General features: G+C 65.7%; 2 protein-coding genes across 4 annotated transcripts; one reads left to right on the forward strand and one right to left on the reverse strand.

The window, feature by feature from the left end:
• The first annotated feature begins 3,710 nt into the window (after window positions 1–3,710).
• SDCBP2 (syndecan binding protein 2) lies at window positions 3,711–7,090 on the forward strand. The gene is made up of 8 exons (XM_040576016.1): window positions 3,711–4,175; window positions 4,270–4,345; window positions 4,639–4,742; window positions 4,984–5,145; window positions 5,549–5,724; window positions 5,793–5,964; window positions 6,302–6,393; window positions 6,505–7,090. Exons 1-8 carry the CDS (start codon window positions 4,038–4,040, stop codon window positions 6,557–6,559), a joined length of 975 nt encoding a protein of 324 aa, XP_040431950.1. The 5' UTR covers window positions 3,711–4,037; the 3' UTR covers window positions 6,560–7,090.
• An 887-nt stretch (window positions 7,091–7,977) lies between these two features.
• Window positions 7,978–21,434, reverse strand: SNPH (syntaphilin). Of its 3 annotated transcripts, XM_040576015.1 has the most exons (6): window positions 21,208–21,434; window positions 21,041–21,097; window positions 12,897–12,974; window positions 11,883–12,083; window positions 10,373–10,522; window positions 7,978–9,700 (listed from the first exon to the last, which is right to left on the reverse strand). In XM_040576015.1, exons 3-6 carry the CDS (start codon window positions 12,938–12,940, stop codon window positions 8,575–8,577), a joined length of 1,521 nt encoding a protein of 506 aa, XP_040431949.1. In that variant the 5' UTR covers window positions 12,941–12,974; window positions 21,041–21,097; window positions 21,208–21,434; the 3' UTR covers window positions 7,978–8,574. The 3 variants fall into 3 exon arrangements, with proteins under 3 accessions (XP_040431949.1, XP_040431948.1, XP_040431947.1); XM_040576014.1 differs by lacking the exon at window positions 21,208–21,434 and having other exon boundaries at window positions 11,883–11,984; window positions 21,041–21,135; XM_040576013.1 differs by lacking the exon at window positions 21,208–21,434 and having other exon boundaries at window positions 21,041–21,135.
• Between the last annotated feature and the right edge of the window lie 973 nt (window positions 21,435–22,407).

The following is a 22,407-nucleotide window of genomic DNA, read 5'->3' on the forward strand; positions in this document are numbered from 1 at the left end:
GCTAGGATTGTGTGTAGTTACCCTGCCTGGAACCGGGGCGCCGAGGAAGCAGCGTGTCCTTTCCCTGCTCTCCGGGGGAAGCGCAGCATCGCCGCGGGGCTGCTCTGCCCCTGCTTCCCCTCCCAGCTCCTCCTCACTTGGCCGGCTGGTGGTGGACCCGTCCCCCAGCCCGCTTTTGGGTTTGCGGAGACGGGTGTCCATCGGAGCTCCGCCACGCCCTAGAAATTCAATAACTTACATTGAGCTTTCTTTTTTTTAAAAAAAAAAAAAAAACAAAAAACACAAAAATCGGCAGACAAACGGAAGGTGCTGTCTACAGGGGAGGTGGCGGGGCTGGTGGGGTCAGCCTGCAAGAAAACACCCCTGTCCCTCCCTCTCCCCTCTGGAAAGGAAACATCAGACCCCGGTTGTCCCCGGTCTGAGCACGCCTGACCGTTCTCTCCTGACACCTGATGCTGGTCATCGCCGCTTGTCTGGTCTCATGCGATGCGTAGCTTCCCCCGCTGCTGTCCTTCTGCCCCTCCCTCTGCCCCGCGTAGTGATTTGGTAAGAGAAATTGCCGCCGTTCACTTCCTTCTCCACCGCATAAAGGTATCAAGTTTTATTATTGCAATAAAAACGCTTTATGCTGGCTTTTCTCAGCCCTGTGTCTCGGAGGTTTTTCCTGCTCGCGGGGCGCTGGGGAGGGCCGGCCTCCTGCCCCGTCCCCTGGCGGTGCGGTGAGGCTGGGACGCTCAGCTCTGGGTGCAGAGGGAACAGCTTGGTCCCGCGGGAGGCGGCGGCGTCCTGCCTGGCTTTGCATCATCGCCTTACCACAACCCCATTGAGCATTGCCCTCAGCATCCGGCCCGACGGCTGCGACTCAGCCCCAACGGGGAGCGCGAAGGGCAGGTGGCTGCACCCAGGGTGCCCCCTGCCCCAGGGCAGTGTTATCTTGTCCGTGTTTGGGTCGCTCCTCTTTGGGGGCTGGAAACAGCACTGCCTGGCACCGCACATCCCTCGCTCCGTGCGCACAAACCACGTCGCAGCGAAGGCTGAAAGCCCCCCTTGGGGTTTTCGTGGTGCCTCTCGTAGCGATCCGGTCCTGATGCCTGCCTGGTTTAGCAGGGGCTTTGCTCAAGGGCGTGCCTGGGGCAATGCTGTGGTTTCTCAGCTGCAGGACAGGGCTCGCAGCCCCTCACTTTTGGTCTTCTCTGCTGAAGCTTGCACGCTCGGTGGCGGGGAAACGGCTTGGGGCTTGGGGCGTGGGCGCTGCTTGGGCACTGCTGCTCTCGCTGCCTGTGTCGGGGCCGGGGAGCCTGGTGCAGGTCCTGCCCCGAGCGCACGGGCTGTTAAGGGCTCAAGGTCCCCAAGGCCGGTGCTCAGCTCTCTGCTGCCTCATGCCAGCACCCAGCTCCCCTGCAGACGGCCTTTGCTCCGTTTGCCACGATCGATAACGCGGCCGTGGCGAGTCCCCGAGCTGGAGCGGGGCCGGTGGGGGCCACGTTTGCATTTCAAGGGGGATGCGGGGCGGGGGGGGGGCTGGAAAAGGCGCTGGAGGGAGCCGGTGCACTTGGAGAAGACGCGGCGTCTGCAGGCTGGGCTGCCACCCTCTGGCTCGCAGCACCCAATTTGGGAATGTTTTTGCCTGGGTGCCCCGGGACGGATGCTGCCGGGTGTCCTGGTGTGCGGGGCACACGTGAGGGCACAGGATTGGGGCCACCCCGTGCGAACACAAGCGCTACCCTTAGCTGCTGCTCGTCAGCGTGAGCTCTGCCCACCCCAGGGTGCCGCTGCCTGGGCTCGGGGGCTCGGCCAGGAGCTGGAAAGGTGGGAGGTGGTCCCTGGGCTATGGCATTGCTCCAGGACCCCCAGCCCCAGCTCGCCAGCACGGGGTGGGGGATGAAGCGTGGGGGCCGCCCTCCCTCTGCTGTGACTGCACCTGGGTGGAAACTCCGGGCGAGCTTGGGTTTCTCTTCCTGCAGCCTTTTGCCTTAATTATTAACCGGTGCCAGGCTGTGCCGAGGCGCTGAGGCCAGAGATAAGGCAGCGCCCGTGGGGGGGCTGGGAGGAGGAAAGGGGCTGGGGGGGCCAGGAGCTGCTTGGGGCTGTCCCTGTCCTCCTGTCCTGCTGCTGCCGGCCGTTTGTCCAGGGGGCTGTGTGGCCGGGGCTGGTGGCTTCCTCGGAGGGGTGGCACTGTCCTGGGATGCTGCTGGCTGCAGATGGCAACGGGGTCATGGAGAGCGAGTGAGTGTGTGAGTGTGAGTGTGTGTGCAATGTGTGTGCGCCTCCGTGTGCCACAAGCAGCGTGTCCCTGGGCTCTCCCTGTGCCCCCTGCAGTTGCAGCCTGCACCAGGACCCTTCCAGCCCCGTCTCCGTGCAGTGTCCGGGGCAGGCGCAGCCGTCCTGCCTGCGGAGCCGTCCTTCCAGGTTTCCTGGTGGTGCTGGCAGCCTCCCTCCCCTGCTGCTTGCTCCTGGCCCCGTTTCTCAGCTGTGGGGCCGCTCCCGTCCTGGGCACGGCCGGGCTAAAAATACCTCCAGTAAATAAATAAAAAATACCGCCAGTAAATAAATCGCTTCCTCCTGGCCCGGCGGGCAGAGCTGGGACGTGCCCGGCTCCTGCTGGCCCCATTCCCGGGCTGGTGCCACCAGCGCTGAGCACCAGCGGGACCCCGCTCCTGCTCCCCGAGGACCTGGGGACACGATGGCATCGAGTGGGTCGGTGGCCACAGGGATTGGGGGCCGGGGTGACGCAGCGATGTCCCACGGCAGCGGGACACCCTCCGCCCGCGCCCTGACTCACCGAGCGCGGCGCTGCCTCAGTTTTCCCAGCTGTGGCACGGGCCCACGGGGCCGTCACGCCTGGCCTGGTGGCTGGAAGGGTGCGGGATGGGGCACGTCAGCCCCACGCGCCCCAAACAGGGGTCACGGGAGGCGGCCACCCACGCAGGGCTGCTGGCACGGGCACCCCCTGTGCCCACCCCGCACGCCGGGGGCACGGAGCTGCGGTGGCCCCAGGCTGGGCAAGAGGACCGTGGTGACACCGAGCTGGGCGCTGGTGGCACCTGGGGGTGGCGATGCTGGGAGGGGTGGGGGCCTCCGTGGTGGGTGCAAGGGTGCACAGCCCCAAATCTGCAGCACCCAGCATGGACAGACCCACGGAAAGCTGCCCCCGTCCCTGTCCCCATCCCCGTCTCCGACCCCATCCCCATGTGCTTCTGGCTGGGGCTCAGCAACCCCCAATCCCCCATAGCATCGGTTCTCTGAGCTGCGTTGCCTTCACCTTCCTGTTCCTCCTCCTCACCTGTGCCCCACCTGGGGGTGGTGGCAGTCAGCTGAGGCCACCAGGCCCCTCCCCGGGCCAGGCACTGCTATAAAGCCCCGGGGCCAGGCACGGGGCAGTGCGCAGGAGCCGGAGCTGATCCCAGGTGAGGCCGGGGTGATCTGGGCTGGGGGGAGCTGGGTTGGGTCCTGGGGGGGGGGGGGGGTTGCCCCCACCCTGGGGATGCCACCGCTGGGCAGGATCCTGCCCGGCTCCCACGGGGCTCAAGGTGCCGTGGGATCAGAGCCGGGGCTGGGTTTGGCCCCCACGCACCGAGGTTTGGGTGATGTTTTTGGGGGCATCGCTGTGAGCACCGCGCGGGGACATTGGGGTGGAGGGGACTGGGGCGGGGTAAAGGCAGCGAGAAGCAGCGACGGGAGGGCTTTGTCCATGGGGACACCGCCCATGGGGACGTCTCCTGCCATGTCTGGGGATGTTGGAAGAGCCCCGATGGGTGCCTGGGGACGGCAGGATCTCGTCCCCACGGAGCAGCAGCCGCCGGGACGCTCGTGCCCTTGCTCGTGCCCGGCACGCAGCCGGCCGTGTCCCGGCTGCCGGGAGGTGACGGAGGCGGTGGCCGTGGTGACACGGCCCTGAGTCACGCCAGAGGCCGTGGGTGACAGCCGGGCACGGAGCCAGGCACGCCGGGAGCGGGGAGAGCCCCAGCTTTGTGGGGGCGGCAGCTGGGGCTGTGGCCGGCTCCTGCCCTGGTGCCAGCCCCGTGGGGCCGCGAGGGATGCTCGGGGAGAGGCGCCCCCGTCCCCAAACTGCCCCAACCCCGTCCCCATTCCTGTCCCAGGACACGGGCGCGGCAGCAGCGATGGCAACGCTCTACCCCTCGCTGGAGGACATGAAAGGCCACCAGGTCTTGCAGGTCAGTGTCAGCTCAGTGTCCCTATGGGGTGGGGTGGGACCGACCCCGAGGGTGCCCGTGGGACTCACCTCGAGCAAACCCCATCTCTCGCCAGGCGCAGGCAGCCGCCGGTGTCGGCACCCCCGCCACGACGGTGCTCACGGAGAAGCCGAAGCTCACCTCCGGCACCGGTAACGTGGGCTGCGATCAGCCCTCGGTGTCGAGGGGCTGTCTGGGTTGGGGGGTCACCCACCACGGGGGGAGGCTCGGCTGAGACCCCCCCCCACAGCTTGGTGCACGGGTAGGGGATGGGGCTTGGGGGTTTCTCCCCCCCCCCCCCCCCCGGCTCATCCCGAGGGGGCTCTCTTCACATCCCTTGTGCCGGTTGCTGGCTCCTGGTCCCGGGGGGGCTCCCAGATGTTGGGGGGGGGGTGGCTGTAAGCTGGGGACCCCACGCTGAGATCGCCCTCGCTGTGCCCCACAGCACCGCCCATGCTGTACCCCAACCTGGCGGAGCTGGAGGATTACATGGGACTCGCGCTCTCCAGCGAAGAGATCCAGAAAAAACTCTTCCCGGACAGCAGCACCGTAGGTGTCTGGGCTGGGGCTCCCACCTGCCCTGTGCCGGGACCCCCACCAGCCACAACATCACTGCTGGGGGGGTCCCCTCCTTGGGGGGGGGGTCCCCTCCTTGGGGGGGGGGTCACCTCCCGCAGCCACATCCTGCCCGGGGCAGGGGCACGGTGTCCCCCAAGGGCTGATGCGAGGCCGGGAGCAATGTAGGGCCCCGTGGCCCTGCTGGCCCTGCTGAGACCAGGCTCCAATGCAGGCGCTGACCCCCGCCGGCCCCGTGCCAGGCCAGCTGGTCGCCCCCCTGAGTGGGAACAACGCGGGGCTGCGGCGGGCAGAGATCAAGCCGGGCGTGCGGGAGATCCACCTCTGCAAGGACGAGCGGGGCAAGACGGGGCTGCAGCTGAGAAACATCGACCAGGTGAGGGGCTGGGCTGGTATGGGGCTGGGCACGGCATGGCATGGCGCTCCTTGGCATGGCACGGCACGACACAGTGCTCCGTGGCATGGCACGGTGCTCCATGGCATGGCACAGCACGGTACGGCATAGCATGGCACGGCACGGTGCTCCATGGCATGGCACAGCATAGCACGGCACGGAGTGGTGCTCCACGGCATGGCACGGCATAGTACGGCACGGCATGGTGCTCCATGGCATTGGAAAGCATGGTGGGGTGCACCATTGCACGGCACAGCATGACATGGCAGGGTGCACCGCTGCACAGCTTGGCACACCGCAGCGTGGCACGGCACCGTGCACAGCATGGCACGGCCACCCGGTCCCCGTGCCAGCCCCGTGCCATCGCTCCCCCCCTTGCCCCCAGGGCATCTTCGTGCAGCTGGTGAAGGCCAACTCGCCGGCCTCGCTGGTGGGGCTGCGCTTCGGCGACCAGATCCTGCAGATCGACGGCAAGAACTGCACGGGCTGGAGCAGCGACAAGGCGCACCGGGCGCTGAAGAAGGCGTCCCCGGAGAAAATCGTCATGGTGGTGCGGGACAGGTGAGCGGCGGGCGGCCGGGCGCACGGTGCCACGCACGGGGATGGTGCTGAGCGCTCTGTCCCCGCAGGCCGTTCCAGCGCACTGTCACCGTGCACAAGGACAGCACCGGCCACGTGGGCGTCGTGGTCAAGAAGGGGAAGATCGTGTCGCTGGCCAAGGACAGCTCTGCCGCCCGCAACGGCCTCCTGACCCACCACTACATCTGCGAGGTCAACGGCCAGAACGTCATCGGCATGAAGGTAGGGACACAGCCCTGTCCCCATAGTGTGGCTGCCGGCTGTGAGGTGCTACCCTGCGGCCTCTTGCAGGGTCTTTTTGGGTGCAAACTGCAGGATTTGAAGACTCGGAGCCATCAGGGTGCCGCCACCCTGCGGGAGGTGTGGGTTGGGGAGGCTGGGTTGTCGCACCACCGCATTTTAGCCCTGTCACGAGTGGGTTTTGCACAACTGTGTGCGCAAAACACGCCTGGGGATGCCCTGTGCCAAGGATCTGGCTAGGGCAGGCGCTGCGTGGTGCTGGGCGAGCTGCTGTGCCACGGGGGGCACCGCTCGCCTCCCACCGTCCTCTCGCCTCCAGGATAAGCAGCTCATGGAGGTGCTGGCGGACGCGGGGAACGTCGTCACGCTGACCATCATCCCCGCCGTGATCTACGAGCACATGGTCAAACGGTGAGACCGCGGGGTGCCCGCGCCCCCCGCCCCCCGTCCCCAGCCGCAGCCCCAGGGTTACCCCCGTGGGGGACCCGGGGGCTCGCCCCTGAGCACCTCCCCTGCGCCCAGGCTGTCGGCGGGGCTGGTGAAGTCGTCCATGGACCACTCCATCCCCGACCTCTGATGCGATCGCCGCCGTCCTGCCACCAGACACCGGTGTGGGCGGCCCCCCCGGCCAAGCCTGGAAGTGGGGGGGCTCAGAGGGGCCGCAGAAGGTACCCCGCAGCCCCCCCGAAAGAAGCTGTTGTAGCACAGAAACCCATAAAGAGCCTGGGGCTGCAGGGCAGCGCAGGGCACCGCAGCACCATCCTGCATCCCCCCGGCGCTCTCCTCGCTCTCAGCAGCAGGGATGGGGAACGTGCCCCCACCTCCACGCTGCCTCCTCTTGTCCCAGGGTCCCCGTGTCCCCCCCCCATGTCCCCTCATGTCCCCTGCGGCCGCTCGGGCCAGCCACCGTCGGGGCAGACGCCAAAGGCTGGCTCCAGCGAAAGCAGACACAGACCCAGCGACGTTTATTACATCCACCACAGACAGCGAGTACAGGACAGTGGAAAACGAGAGAAGGGGTGGGTGGGGGAGGTTACAGCTTTTTTCACTTCTGTATTTAAAAAATATATTATATAGATTTGTCTTTCAAATATAGTCATTACATTTATTTCTCGGCAAAGCTTTGGATAGTCGAACAGACGTGTACACAGATCCACAAATACATTGCACAAGAGGCTGATATCCTGGCTGCGTTCCGACCGCTTCTCCCCGAATATTTTACACGGTGCCCCCCCCCCGCCTCGTCCCGCAGATGGGAGGCATGGGGAGGCTCGGGGCATGCAGGACACGGCGGGGGGCCAAGGCGAGTGGGCAGCAGCCAGGGCCCCATGCGCGTCGCCAGCTCCTGCAGCACCCATGGGTGCTAGAGTGGAGCTGGGTGGGGGGGGGTGGGGGAACACATCATTAATTCAAGTCACGAAGGAGCCGCAGACATTCGTGGTGGGGGCCGGGGCCCGCGCCCCTCGGCATACCCGGGAGGGAGCCTGAAGTCTGGTGCCTCGCCAGCCCCCGCTGACCAACCTTTGCTGTCTTTGCTTTTCAAGAAAAAAAAAAAAAAAAAAGGCATTTTCTGGAGGCCGCCAGCAAAGCAGGGTTGTGGCCAGGCGGGGGGTGGGCGAGGGTGCTTGGCTCTGCCCCCAGGCCCTGCCGGCGCCCCTCACTGCCTGCGCCCCTCACTGCCTGCCCGAACCCGCAGCATCGCCGCTGCCCACACCGAGGGTGCCCAGTCCCACACCAGAACTGGTGCTGGGACCCACCCCCCCTTCCCCCAGGTGCTGCTGGCAATGGGGCCAGCCGGTCCTCAGCCCCTAGCCACCACCTCGGCTCCCACCCCAGGGCTTTTGTCTTTATCAGAAGAAAAAAAAGTGAATCTAGTGCAAAGCAAACGAACGAGCGGTACGGGACCGACGGCGCCGCGGGTGGCTCAGCCTTGCTCTAACGCGTGAGGTATATCCAATTGTATATCCGATTCCACTCGATTCCATCCAGTTCCACCCAATTCCATCCGATTTCATCCAATTCCACCTCGGTTGTCCGGGGGCTCCCTGCTGTCCCCCCGCCTGCAGCCGCAATTTCGCTGTCACTGTGCGAAGCTGCACCCAGAGCAAGGAAGGTGCCCGTAGAGGGGGGGGGAACCACCACGGCCCCATGCTGGCACCCCCAGTGCCGGATGGCTCCTCGCCATCACCCGCCCGCAGAGAGCTGTCCCCTGGGCCGCGCAGGGACATCCGAAAAGAAAACAAGTGCAATGAAGTGACCCCCCCCCCCCGGCAGGGTGGCACCCCCACAGCTGCAGGAGCCGTGCCAGGGGGTGGGCACAGGGCTTGGCCATCCCGCGTGTCACCGCTCCTCCAGAAACGGTCCTTGGCATCCTTTGGGACAGAGGTGTCAGAGCAGCAGCAGTCCCCCCCCCCCTCCAAACCCCACCCTGCGCCCCTTTTTGCCCCCTCCTCGGGGTTGCATAAGGAGCCGGAGCAGACGAAGTGCCCCCCGGGAGCGGGGACAACGCCGGCACGGGGCTTTACAATCAGCGGTCGGGTCCGTGGGGGCGAGCAGGGGGTGGTGGTGGTGGTGGTGGTGTGTTGGGGGGGGTCAGGGCTGGGCGCTGCCCCCCGGGGTGCCGACGGCGTGGCAGCCCATCCTGCGGATGGAGTGCAGGGCCACGGTGCAGCAGCCCCGCAGCAGCGAGCTGATGTTGTAGATGGGCTGGCCCTGCCGGCGCTGCGAGCGGCACAGCCAGGCCACCGTGGGCACCGCCGGCACCACCACGGCCAGCAGATCCACGAGGAAGTGGCGGCTCCAGTAGCTCTTGGCCAGGGCGGCGTCGCAGCTCGCCTCCGCCGCCTCCTCCTCCGCCGCCGCCGCCGCGCAGGTGATGGCCACGGAGGGGCCGGCGCCGTGGGGCTGCTGCACGGTGGGGTTGTTGTGGGGGGCCCCCGCCTCCGCCGGCACGGCCTCGGGGTCCGCGGCCACCAGGTCCATGGCCCCGGCGGGGTTGGGCGGCTCGCAGCCGGGCGCCGCGTCTTCCAACTCGGAGACCCAGGCGGAGGTGGGGCTGCCTAAGCTGCAAGCCTGGGACTTGATCACCTTCTCCAGGAGGGTGTCCAGGTCGGGCTGGCAGTGCGCAAAGTCCGTCTGGATGGCCCGCTCCTGCATGCAGCTGGCCTGCACGCCCGCCTCCACGCCGCCCCGCAGCCCCAGCAGCTTCTCGTAGGTGGAGCTGGGGGGCAGCCGGGCGCACGGCTCCCCTCCCTCCAGCAAGTCCGGGCGGCCGGGAGCCTCGTCCGCCCCCGCGAAGCCGCTGTCGGCCCCCTCGTCCACCGAGATGGTCTGCGAGCCCCCCACGTTGCGGTCCCCGGCCGCCTGGTCGCTCAGCTTGGTGTAGGTGGAGCTGCGGGTGAGGGAGCGGGCAGGGGACCCCCCCGCCGACTCGCCGGCCCCCTCCTCCTTCAGCGCCCCGTTCTGCGCGATCTCCATGCTGTGCAGCAGCGTCTCCAGCTTCTTGTTCTGGATGTTGATGTCCACGAAGTACTTCTGGAGCCCCTTGTCCTTCTCCATCAGGTTGTTCTTCACCGTGTCGATGACCTGCTTCAGCTGCTTGATCTCCTTGCGCGCCTCCTTCAGCGCCAGCTGGGCCTCCACGCGGTGGCACTCCTCCTCGATCCAGTCCTCCTGCATCCTCGACAGCTGCGTTTTCAGGTCCTCGATCTCAGCATCTCTGCAAGAGACAGGGGCGGGTGCATGGGCACGCAGACGGTCACCACAGTCCCTGCCGTGCCGGGTCAGGGCACCGCGACAGCGCTGGGGATGCCACAGAGCTGAGTGCTCGCGTGCCCAGCAATTACCGTGGGTGTTTGGAGCAGTGATTTAGGGTGAGACCACCCAAGAAAATCCATGGTTGGGACCCAGGGTCAGGTCCAGAGGCTCAGGGACCCTTGGGAGAGGTGCCCGGCCCCTTCCCGGAGGGGCTGCAGAGGGCTGCGTGGGACCAGGCGGGTGCCCAGGGCGGGCGCGCGGCAGCTGGCGAGGCTGCGAGGATGCGCGTAAGCCCCCGGAGGAGCAGATGGAGCTCAGCCACTCCGTCACGCTGCGATTCAGAAAAACCGTGGGAGAGAAAAACCGGCGGCGAAAGGAAGAGCACAGTCACCTCCGGTGAGATTTACAAGTTCTGCAGCCCCGAAATCTGCTCTCCGGGTTGGCAATGAATTCGGATTGCATGAAAAGAGAACAGGGAGAGCTGTGTGCCTGCGATGCCCGGCAGACCCGTGGTGCTCGGTGCCCCCCTGGCAGCAGGGCGGGCACGAACCCGAGGACGAGGCGTCACCGAGGGGACACAGGCAGCCAGGACGCACGGTCCTGCACCGCGTCGGGGCGATGGCGCTGCGCTCACCTGTCCTGCAGCCGCTCCTGCGTGTCCTTCAGGCGAGCCTTGAGGTGCCGGATGCAGACCTCCTTCTGCTGGAGGGGCGTCAGGTACTGCTCCGGCGTCGGCGGCTTTATCCCGTGGTTGTCGCTGCAGAGGTTGTACTTGGCCGAGCGCCTGCGGGGACACGGCCGTCACCCAGCCGCCGGCGTGGGGCTCGGCGGAGGGGCTGACATCTCTTTTACAGGGTGGTGCCAGCCCCATAAAGTGCCCCAAATGAGCCCCGTGGGCAGGAGGGGGAAGGGCTGCGGGTGGCAGGGCGGCCGTGCCACCCTGGGCACCGCTCGCCGGTGGCTCTCCGAGGCCCTGCACGAGCAGAGCGGGGCGGTAGTGGTGCTGTGTGCCCAGAGCGAGCTTGCTGGGGAATGTACAACGAGGATGGAGACCCCAGGGCGGGATCAGGCCCGTCAGATGAGGGTCTGAAGGATGTGCAATGGCATGGCTCAGGACGGAGCAGGTCTGGAGAGCCCACGGAGAGCAAGCCGGGGCACCCAGCACGCGGCGCGGGCTGCAGCAGCACCTCGGGGCCCTCCTTGTGTTGCCACCGGGACAGATGAGGTTGGTGGCCATGGCTTGAAGCCCGGGGCAGCTGGGCAAGCAGGGGGTGGCCAGGGGTAGGAGGGGATGGGGAGCGGCTGCAGCTCCGTGGCCGCACGCCTGGGCTGGGAGGGAGCAGGGGGAGGCGCAGGGACCTGCGAGCAGCACGAGGAGCTCTCGCAGTGCAGCAGGGTGGACCAAAGCCCCCACACATCGCAGCGGGGTGGTCTGAGCCCTCTGCCCATCGCAGCGGGGCACCCAAAGCCCCCGTGCATCGCCACAGGGCAGCCCCAAATTGCTGGGCCTCGTGGGGGGCAGCCCCACAGCGCCAGCACACTCCGTTAGGGACAGCCAGGCAGAACGGGGCCCCGCAATGCCCGTGGCCACCCCATCCCTGCTCTGGCACCGTCTCCGTTCACCAGGTTGCCCCCAGACCCATCATTTCCTCCCAGATTCGTTGCCACTTCTGGGAGATGGAACGTGGCTGGGGGCTGGTGGGGGCAGCCCCAGCTTGGGGACAAGCCTTGCTTGTGGTGCAATGCACAGGCAGCCCCAAATCCTGCCCCACAGAATGAAGGGGTTGAAACAAAACCCTGCTACTGCACCTTCTGTCCCGAAGGAGCCGGGGCGCAGGGAGGGATGCGTGCAGCGCGCAAGCCACAGCCACGGGAAGGACGGGAGGGAAAGGAGACACAACAACAGCAGCTGGGGGGGGGGGAAGGGGGTTGCTGGGGGTCTCACAGCCCCACGGGCAGCTCGGCAGGCTGCAGCTCGCCCAGCCGCCACGGCAGCAGCACAGCCTCGCTCTGCGCCCCCTGCCCCGGGGGGCTCCGGCAGCACTGGAGCCAGAGCTGCTCCCCCTGTCCGGGGGCACCCGGCAGCCTCCCGAGGGCCCTGTTCCCCCCATGGGGGGGCCGTGGGGCTGCGGGCGATGGGTTACCTTGGGGTGGGGCTGCTGTCGCTGCCCTTGCAGGAGCCAGAATTGCTGCTGCTGCTCAGCGAGGAGGTGCCGTAGGTGTCCCTCCCGGGGGGCGAGGGGCGCCTGGAGGCAGGGAGAAGAGGCTGTGTCTCAGGCCGAGTGGCTGAGGGCGCTGAAGACTTAAAGAAGGAGGCCAAGCCACTCCGTCCATAAAGCCCGCGACTGCCAACCACCACACCGAGAACACACAAGACAAAAGGACAAAACAAACAGCGGGGATCAAAATGGCACGGACACGGTGACGGGCGCAAAGGCAGGGCAGGGGGGCTGCCCACCCGCTCCCCCCCGCAGTGTGGCACCCCCTGGGCACCGGCACAGCATCCCCACACCCCAAGGACCGGCACCAGGAGCCCCCCAGGAGCAGAGCTTTGCTGCCCACCACCAGCAGCGTGGCTGTGGCACCTCCGCAGGCCCACGCTGCCTTTTTCTGCCGGCGCTGGCTGCAGCCCCTAACTCAAAAACTTCAGCCCAGGACATGGAAACATTCAGAGGGGAATAAATGCTTTTTTAAAATCTCTTTTTCCCTTTTGCTTTCTATCACTGAAGCCCAAGGAGGGACCTTCCCAGGGGTGATGCACCTCCCGGCGTCACTGCCTGCTCCCAGCGCCCTCATGCTGCTGGCTGGGGACGGGGCCCCCACCGGCACCTGCCTTTGGCAGACGGGACCAAGAATTCAATCCTGGGCCCAAAGAGCTGATCCTGGGACCAAGGATTGATCCCAGGACCAAGTTATCGGTGACAGCGGGGTCAGAGACACACAGAGAGGGATGGGGTGCGGTGCTGGGGGTGCTCCATGTGGAGACGGGGACGCGGTGCAGCGGTGACATGCGGCACCCCAAATCCAGGCTGGGCGGCAGTGCCGTGGAGCAGCAGCCCTGGGCTGGGTGTGCGGGAGGACGGGGACGCTCCTGCCCTGCTGCTAACCGCGAGAAGTGCTGGCTGGGCTCCAGGGATGAGAGGCCGAAGCATATTCACCTTCGGGATCCGGTGGACGAGCGTCTGCTCCCCGGCAGAGACATGGCCGCAGCGCCGTGGGTCCTGGGCACGGGGGAACTGCGGGTTAAATGCAACAGAGAGAGGAGGTCAGGGTGGGGAAAGCACCCACACAGAGGTCAGCCCCAGCACGAGGGCATCGATTTAAGCCTTGGGGTCACCTTTGTGGGGACGGACGTGGATTGCATCCCATGCACATCCCAGCTCTGCTCTCTGCCAGCCTCCCATGGCCCACAAACCCCGGGATGCTGCGTGCCCGGGGTCCTGCCCCGGCAGCACACCTGGGGTGAGGGCTTTCTTCGTTACAAGGCCAAGCAGAAGCAGCCCAGACACCCACCTGTGCATTTCTGGGACAGGATGAGACCTCGGGGTCCTGACACCCAGCCCTGCACCTCGCCGTGTCCCACCCCACCGGTGACCGGGGCACGCTATGTCCCTGCCTTGGGCTGCGACCTTTAATGCTTGTCATTAATTAATCCAGGATCACCCGTTCAGCAGGGAAAGCAGGTAAGGAAGATCCCTGTGTGATGCGGCAGCAGCCGCCAAGCCCATGAGAACCCCAGATCTTTGCCTGTAAATAAATAGGCCAGGCCCAGGGGTCTGTAGCTGTCGGCTGGATCCCGTGCTCGCGGGCTGCTGGGGACGGCCGGGGGCACCACCTGGGCCCCCCCCCATCCCCGGCACATTCAAGCTGCCGGCATCTGTCCCAGATTTTGGCAGCTTTGGCCCCGAGCAGCCCGAGCGATGGGACCTGATAATCAATGGGTTGGGAGCGCTGAGTGCTGCTTGGGCTCCGGTCCTGGGGAGGGAGAGAAGCAGGGTGAGGGGGGGGAGGCTGGAGGAAAGGAGGGCACCCTGCCAGCTCGCGCCTGATGTGGCCTTTGGCGTTGGCAATCCCAGATTTTCTCTTCCAGGCTAATTCCTGCCCAAAACCGAGCTCCCCCCCCTCTCCCCAGGGTTTGCTGCTACCTGCTCCCCAAAGCAGGGCTCCGACGGGCTCAGGGAGCTGCAGCAGAGGGGCTGGCAGCGCGCAGCCGTGGTGAGCCCCTGCTCAGCACCTGGGGGTCCAGCCCCATGCGGTCTGGGGGTCCTGGATGGGCACGGGGGGAAGTCCTGGGGCAGGAGCAGCAGCGCTCAGCCCCTCTGGGTCACAGCTCCCGGACCGCCAGCGTGCGCGGCCGTGGGGCTGTGCTGCTGCAGCAGCGTGAATCAGCATCCAGCAGAGCCTGGCCCTCCGGCAGCGCCGCGCACTGCAGCACAGCACAGCCCGTCCCTGCTCCTATAATGTCACCGTGCTCCCGAGCAGCCCCCGGGCAGGGCTTTGTGGAGATTTGCAGCCGCACAGATTAACTCCTCGCCCTCTCGCAGCCCTGAGCAGCGTGCGCTGGCTCACGGCGGCCGAGCAGCACCCGGCATCGCTGCTGCCTCCCGCTCCACTGCAAAGGGCACATGATGTGGCTCTGCTCAGGAGGGAGCCCTCTGTGTGGCACTCAGCCCACAGGATGAGTGCCAGGACCAGGGGCAGCCCCCCTGCACCCTCACGGCATGGGCTGGGCCCGCAGTGGGGGCTCCGGCAAGCGCTCGGTGCTGCGCTCCAGCACCTCCATCCAGCACCCACCGCGGTGCCGCGATTCCCCTGCCGCCTGCTCGGGTCGCTGCCACGGCGCATCCCCTCCCAGCCAGGGACCCGGGTCTGCCTTGTCGGGCTTCCTCCTGCCACCAGAGGCTTGGTTTTAATCGCTGGGAATGCCCGGGTGCTGCCTTCGTTCTCCAGAAATCCACGGGCTGTTTCAGCCTCCCCAGAAGCCTGGCGGTGCCCGCGGGCTGCCGAGGTCAGGCAGGTTTGGCAGACTCGGGGCCAAAGCCACAACACCAATCCCACACGTTCGTGTTAATGCACTGCCTCTGAAGGCCAAGGTAATTATTGTCTGCAGGCGGAACTACCACAATTGTGTGACCCAGGACAAGTACCTGTGGTGAGAAGCGAGCCTTGCCATGGCAGCATGGGGAACCCACGACAATCTCATCGCTCTGAATGCAAGAGAGGCACCAGCAGTGAGGACCTCTGCTTCCCGCACGCCCAGTCGCAGCTCCCCAACGGCTCTACAGCACGGCAAGAGCGCAGGGAGCTCTGCTGCAAATCCCAGCCGGGGCTTTCCGGGGGGAAAACTGACACAGGGACAGAGCCCGTCCGCTCTGTGCTCCGCTGGGCAGCTGCCCAGCGCCCAGGAGGGGATTTTCAGGGGCAGAGCCATCGCCCCAGCCAGCCCGGAGCCGAAACGCCCCGTGCTGCTGGTGGCAGCCTGGGCGAGAGCTTTCCCAGCGCGGCCGTGGCAAGCAGCCCATGCACAGCGGCTCTGGCTCTCTGCGGCGGCTGCCCGTCCATTAGGCATTAGGAAAAATACACAGAGAGGAAATGGAAAGCGTTCAAAGATAAATGAGCGAGTCCCCGAGCGCGCTGTGCGCTCGCCAGCAAGGAAGACAATGGCAGCCGTGAGCGGCTGCGGGGAGGGCCAAGAAACGCAGAGGGGTAACCGAGAGCAGGTCACAGCAATCCAAAATCATCCAAGAAAGGAGGCTTTTGAAAGGAGTCAGAGCAAAGCTGCAAGGGTAAGCAGAAGAGAAGAAATCCCATAAAAACATCGGGGTGGAAAGCAACCCATGCTAGGGCAGAGGATGGGCGGGCTCATTTCTCCGTGTCAGAAGTGCAGGGGACAGAGCCAGCGGCCAGCCCTGCGCCACCAGCAGCGGCTCTGCACCCCCAAAAAAAAAACAGAAATGAACATCAGGAGCCTGGGCAGTGGGAGAGGAGACCCAGGGCCTGGCAGGATGGCGTGCTATGGCCAGCAGTCCCGGCTGCACTGCCCGAGCCGTGCAAGGGGTGAACCCAGAGCGGGACCCTCGCCGCACTCGGCTGCACGATGGAGCTCAAGATGTCCTGACCGAGAGCCACTGATCTCCTGATCTCCTCCACCTTATTCCATCTTTTCTGCAGCAGGAGGAATAGGAAAAACCATGGGAGAATCCCTGGCTCGTGGGATGATGCTTACAGAGCTGATGGCAGCGGATTGTGCCCCAGAAGAGACGTGTCTGCGGCACAGGCCCCGAGCAGCTCTAACCCGGCCTCACAAAGCTGCACCTGAGCCCCACAACAGAAATCATGCAAATGGTGCTCCCGGCAGCCAGTTTGTCTCTGCACAGCGACCCAGCTGGCGCGCACAGCCCCAGCTCCGTGCCGCAGACCGGGCTCGCAGCTAGGCGGGGATTTTAACACCCGCAGCCGGTGCGGGCACGCAGGCACCGGGAGCGGTGTTGGGGCGATTCGGGGAGCGCTGGCAAATCCTTGTGCGGAGGAGCTGAAGCTGCTGCCTGGGCCAAAACAAGGCTAAGGGGGGCAGCAGGATGAGCGCTGCCTGCTGAAAGCTCTAACCCTGTCTCCCAGAGCCAACCAAGAGCAAAACTCCCCATAAACCTCCCAGCCTGACCCTGTGAGCCTGGGCTGTGGCAGCACCACAAGAAACGGGTGCCGGTGGCCCCGCAGGGGCAGGGACTCAGCAGCACCCAGCGACCTCCTCCTGCTGCCCCGGTGCCGATGCTCACAGCCTCTGTGCCCGTGGCACACGGCGGGGTTTGTTCCCTCCCCTGTGCACGGTCCTGCCCTCTGGTCCCCGCAAGCAGCGGCACGGGGCTGGTCCAGCGATGTGATGGGAGACGGAGAATTAGTGGGCCTGAAAGGCAGCTCTTCCAAAAACAGCAGCACAAAATAGTGCTTGTGCTGTGCAACAGAATTAGCCGGGGAGCTCCTGCTGCATAACAGAAATGGTCCCTGATATGGAAACATCCAGAGCTACGGCATGAGAAGCCGATACTGCACACACGGCGGGACGGAGCACCAGCTGGGCACAGGACAGCCTCTCACCAACGGGAGCTAACGGCCATCCTCCCCGGCTTCTGGCCGTAACCACGTCGGTAGCGCTTCCCCGAAATGCTGCGGTCAGCAGCAGGCAGGGCTCAGAGGGCTGCTGGTACCGACGCCTGCATCGGTAGCGGTGCCAGGCACCAGCACCCCCGGACACCTCACATACCCCGTCCCCACCAGCGCAGGGCGCCCACCTGAGCCCCCCATGGCTTCCCAGGGCCAAGGTCCCCCCCAGGGGGCTCTGGGCAGTGCTGAGACATCGCACAGGGATGCAGGGTCCCACCACCGACCTGCAGACCAGGCAGTGATGACGACGCAAAGGGAGGAGGGTGGCAGAGTGCTGGGAAGGGCGAGCCGAAGCTCAGCCCCATCCTGTAGAGGATTTCCCCAGGATGAGTGGCTCAGCCTTCATTTTGGAGTTGCTGCCCTGCAGGGAAACCTCTTCGGCTTGAACGCTGCCACCTCCCCATGCCAAGCTGGTTCCCCGCTGAGCCAGCGATGGACAGACGGGGCTGGGCCAGCATCACTCTCCCTCCTATATTCCTTCCTGCATGGCAAACGGTGCCAAGGAACCCCGGTGAGAGCCTCGCCGTCAGCGCATGAGGCCTCTGAAGGCTCCTCAGCTCGTTCCCCCAGGGGTTTCGCTACCGCAGGCTCCCGAGTTCACTCCTGCAAGCTCCCGAGACACCTCGCCTCTCTCCATTTCTGCATGCCTTCAGTAAGACCGGCTGCTGCCCTGCCCCGAGCTGCCCCACCAGCTCATCCTGTCCTCCCCGGGGAACGTGCAGCGGGCACGCAGAGGCAGGCGGGCTCGTTTCGCAGCCTTAATCCCGGCCCTGGCGCTGCGGCGACCGCCTCTCGGTGCGGTGCCTTGCCAGCCGCCGCTCGGCTTTCCCCAGTTTTCTCGCCTGCTGCTTCTTTTGTCGGCGCTCCCCGGGCCCCCCCCGGGGTGAACATGCTCCCTGCTCGCCTCGCTGCTCCCGGCGAACCGGGACAGACGTCGGATTTTCCTCCGCACGGTGCTAACAGGCTGCCTCTGCTGCGTGCCACCCACGCAGGGCTCTAAATAGCTGCAAAAATGGCCTTAAACGGGGCTGGCCGAGCCCCAGACAGATGCAGCGAATGCACAGCACCCGGGCTGTCGGCGCAGATCCGCGCTGCGGCGAGGCAAAGGGACACATTTGGGTTGGGGATGCTCAGACACCTCACCAGGCCTCTCCAAAGCCACACAAGAGAAGGGTTTGGTTTCTCTCCTCCGCTGCCTGAGCCGCACATTTCCTTGTTTTCCTTGCCCTGCTCTGCTGCGGTGGCACCAAGCACACGTGTCCGAGCAGCAGCGCGAGCCGCCCTGCCAGCACCGCGCTGCCCCTGGGGCTGGGGGCTGCCGGGGTGTTTCCAGCCTCCCCGAGACAACCCCATCAAAAGCAGAGAGCCGAGAGGGAAGGCAAATCACAGCTTCGGCTTCCCAAGGAACAACAAAAGCATTGCGAGGAGCCCTCACTGGCTTTCCTGCGCTGCCTTCGCTTTTCCTTCACGCTACAAATAAACAAAGCACGAAGCGTGGTAAACAGCCACAAACTGCATCTGGGACAAAGTGGGTGCTCTGGACCAGAAAACAGCAGTTGTGCCAGAATCCATTGGTGTACAAAAGGGGACCGGGACCTGTCTGAGCGGCTGTGGAGAGAAGCAGGATGAGGCCATCAGGGCCGACAAGGAAGCAGAAAGATGTACGGGCAGGGAGGGGTCCCCAGGGGACCCCCAGACCCGCAGCTGCCGGCATCACACCCAGCCTGGCGCACAGCTGGGACCAGGACCACGCTCCTGCTTCAGCCACAGGGGGCTTCTGGGGACGCAGACACTGGAGGAAATTCCCCGAGTAAATTGTAACAGCCGAGGCCACCCTGGTGCCCGCCTTGTGCCGCGCTCCCTCGCCACCTCCATCAGGGTTAGGGGCTGCTTCGCTCCTGCTTGGCAGCTTGCAGGGGGGCAGTGAGGTCCTTGGGGGCTTGGAAACCTGCTCCAGCAGGGACCTGGGTCCCAAAGCAGGCAGACCCTCACCTGCCGGCCGCGCAGGGCAGATGCTTGGGTTTGCACCAGAGCAGAGCGCTCGGGGCAAGAGCCGAGACAAAATGCACGGGAGGTTTATGCAACACCGCCAAAAAATCAATTCTGCTAAGAGTTGTTATAGCACATCATGAAACATGGGAGTATTTCCTTTTATTCTCTTGTTTTGTTATAAAATGCTGAGTTTACACCCAGAGATTACAGGAAAATAGACACCGTTAGAGACCGGGTCATGCAGCTCACCACTTTTCCAGCTGACCTGACCGGGGGGTGTCCCATCCCCTTCCCGTGCGCTCCCCTCCTCACCCCCTTTTCCCAGGCCCTCCAGCCCGGCACGGCCACGGGGGCACTCGTGGCACCTCCTGGCTCCCCGAGGGAGCACCACGGGGCCTGAGCCATGCCACCAGGCTGGTCCAGAGCTGCGGCCTCCAGAAGCAAAGGGAAAAGAGCCCCGCGACGAACCCCACGGTGACAGCGACCGCACCGAGGGCAGGAGCAGGGTGCCTGGCACCCAGGCCCTCCGGTCTCCGCTCGGGCTGGGAGGACAGCAGGCGGGGGGGCAATTACACTGCTCAGCCCATCCTGTGCTTGGAGCCGAGCTGAGGACCAGCAAGCAGAGAGAAGAGAGCTCTCCTTCGGGGTACGAAGGCAGCGATGTGGGAGAGAAATTCAGCTACTCCTCCCCTCCGCTCACACGCAGCCTCGGCGTGACGGAAGGACGTCTGCCCTAGCCATGATCCACCTCGAATCAGGGCTGGGAAAGGCGGCGGTGGCGGAAGCCTAGCGCTGGGTCCCGGCCCATTTGACAGTATATTTAATGGCACATTTAATGGCACATTTAACGGCACATTTAATGGCACGCCGCTTGGACCGCCCCGGCAGGCTGCGACGCTTTCTGCTGCTGACACCCCAGTGCGGGCATTGCCCCCCGTCCGAGCCCAGGTGGGGAAGCTCGCAGCCCAGGGACCTCCGAAGCCCTGCAAACCATCATTTTCGCCTTCTCGCACAAGGTCACGACACAACCCACGCGTTTCCTAGAGGGGGTGGGCGCACTGACACTTCCCAGGCACAACAAACGCACAGCAGCGGGTTCCTACGGGCGGGCGGGCAGCACTGACCTTGCGGGGAGGAGAGAAAAGGAGCACAGGGCTCATCAATCAGCTCGTGCGTTCTCTGTATCCCTTCGGAGACGGAGCTACAGGCCATTAAGTAATAAAATCGCAATTGCACAGCAGCTCCAGCTCCTGCAACGCCCCACAGAGCTGGGAGAAACATTTGGGCTCTGTAGGGAGTAGATGTGGGGCTGGTGCACGCAGGGAGGGTCTGGTGCATGCAGGGTGTGTCCAGTGCGTGTGATGGGGGTCCGGAGCGTGCCGTATGGGGCTGGAGGATGCAGGGAGGGTCTGGTGCATGTGATGGGGGGCTGATGCATGTGATGGGGGTCTGGTGCATGTGATGGGGGTCTGGTGCATGTGATGGGGGGCTGATGCATGTGATGGGGGGCTGATGCATGTGATGGGGCTCTGGTGCATGTGATGGGGCTCTGGTGCATGCCGTACAGGTCTGATGCATGCGACGGGAGTCTGGTGCAGGTGATGGGGGTCTGGTGCATGCCATATGGGTCCAGTGCATGGAAGGTGGGTCTGGTGCATGCGATGGGGCTCCAGTGCAGGTGTGGTGACCACGACCTGTGTCTGATGCATGCCGTGGGGGTGCACACCACACGGGTCCAGTACTTGTGATGCGGGGCCAGTGGCATGCCGTGGGTGTGTGCAGCGTGTCTGCTGCATAGGATGTGGGTCCGGTGTCCGTGCTGTGGGTCCGGTGCGTGCGCCAGGGCTCTGGTGCCCACCCCGGGGGGCTGGTGCAGGCAATGCAGGTCCAGTGCGTGCGCTGCGGGTCCGGCGAGCGTGACGTGTGTCCGGTGTGTGCCGTGGGGGTCTGCTGCATGCGATGCGGGTGTGCTGCGGGCCTGACGCGTGACCCGCCCCAAGCATCCTCTGCCCTTAACACCCCCCCGAACCCCTCGGATGCGGAGCGGGGCGCTGGCAGCCCCCGGGGTGCGGGCTCCCATCCCCATCCCCAATCCCGCAGCCAGGAGGGGGCGAGCCCCCGGCCCCCCGGCGCCCCCCGCCCTGCTCACCTGCGCGGAGCCCCCCGGCGGTGCGGGGCGGCAGGGCCAGCCGGCGGCCTCAGCGACCTGGCGGGGAAAGGAGAGAGCGGGCGGTGAGCGGGGGCTGTGCGGGGAGGGGAGGAGAAGAGAGGGACCCCCCCCCCTCCCCGCCCCGCGCCCTCCCCAGCCTCCATCACCTGCGCCGGCCTCCATGGGTGCGGCGGGGCGGCGCGGCTCGGCTCGGCTCGGCTCCTCGGCGGCGATGGAGGCAGGGATGGGGATGGAGGCAGGGATGGAGGCAGGGAGGGAGGCAGGGAGGGAGGCAGGGAGGGATGGAGGGAGGCAGGGAGGGAGGCAGGGACGGGGATGGAGGCAGGCAGGGAGGGAGGGATGAGCCTTGCAGCTGCGTAATTTGCCTCGCTCCTCTGCGCTCTTAAAGCGACGGCGGCGCGGGTGCCCCCCCGCGGGGTTTCCCCCCGTTTCTATGGCAACTCCCCAAAAAAGCCCGGCCCGGGGGTCGCGCTCCTCCCTGCCAGCCGGGCCCCATCCGCGCCCCCCGGTCCCCGGCTCTGCCCCCTCCGCCCCAGCCCCGGACGCGCCCTGGGCTCGCTGATGGCGCGCTGGGGCCAAGTAGCAGCGAAACCACAAAAATCTGCGCCTCACCGGAGCCGGGGCTGGAGCTGGGCGCTGGGGCGAGCAGCAAAAAGCAGCAGCAGGGCTGGGGAGCCGCCCCCGGTGAAGGAGGGCTCGCCTCGGGAGCAGGTTCCCGTGTGGTTCTCGGCGCTCAGCGCGGTGGCGGAGGTGGGCGCACGCTGGTAGCCGCTGGCACGGAGCCGAAGCTCTCCGGCACGTTCCGGTTGCTCCTGGTACTACCACCCGCTGCCTTCCATAGCTAACCAGATAACCCTCCCAAACTATTCAGAGAGTGATCGTCGAGGGTGAGGCTGCTCTGTGCCTCCCGGGACCCAGCGTGAGGCTTCCTGCGGCCGGCAGCGGGGCCTGGCCTGGCCTCCGGCTCTGCTCTGCGGCCCCACGAGCGCCCAGGGGTGGTTTCAGGGACCGGGAGAGCAGAGGGGTGTCCCCGTGCCCACACCGCTCTCACACACCTACATCTGACATCCTGCATGTGTGTGCGCGCACACGGACTTAGGGAGGGAAACCGTTGGTGTGCCGGCAGGGCCAGAGAACTGGCTCCTACGCTGGGTCAGAGTCCAACACCTGAGCACGCTTGATCAAGGACAAAAACCGAGTCCCACGTCTCAGCCACGCGCAAGTACGTAGAGCCAGCTGCTAATCAACTCGTTGTACTTCCTCTGCCTTTGCAGCCTCCATTTGTAAGTCCCAGCCGGTTATTTTGGAATTCTGACAAACCTGTTTTGTAAATACACTCTAGTCTT

This window comes from Cygnus olor, chromosome 16 (genome assembly GCF_009769625.2).
Source record: "Cygnus olor isolate bCygOlo1 chromosome 16, bCygOlo1.pri.v2, whole genome shotgun sequence".
Lineage (NCBI taxonomy): Eukaryota > Metazoa > Chordata > Aves > Anseriformes > Anatidae > Cygnus > Cygnus olor.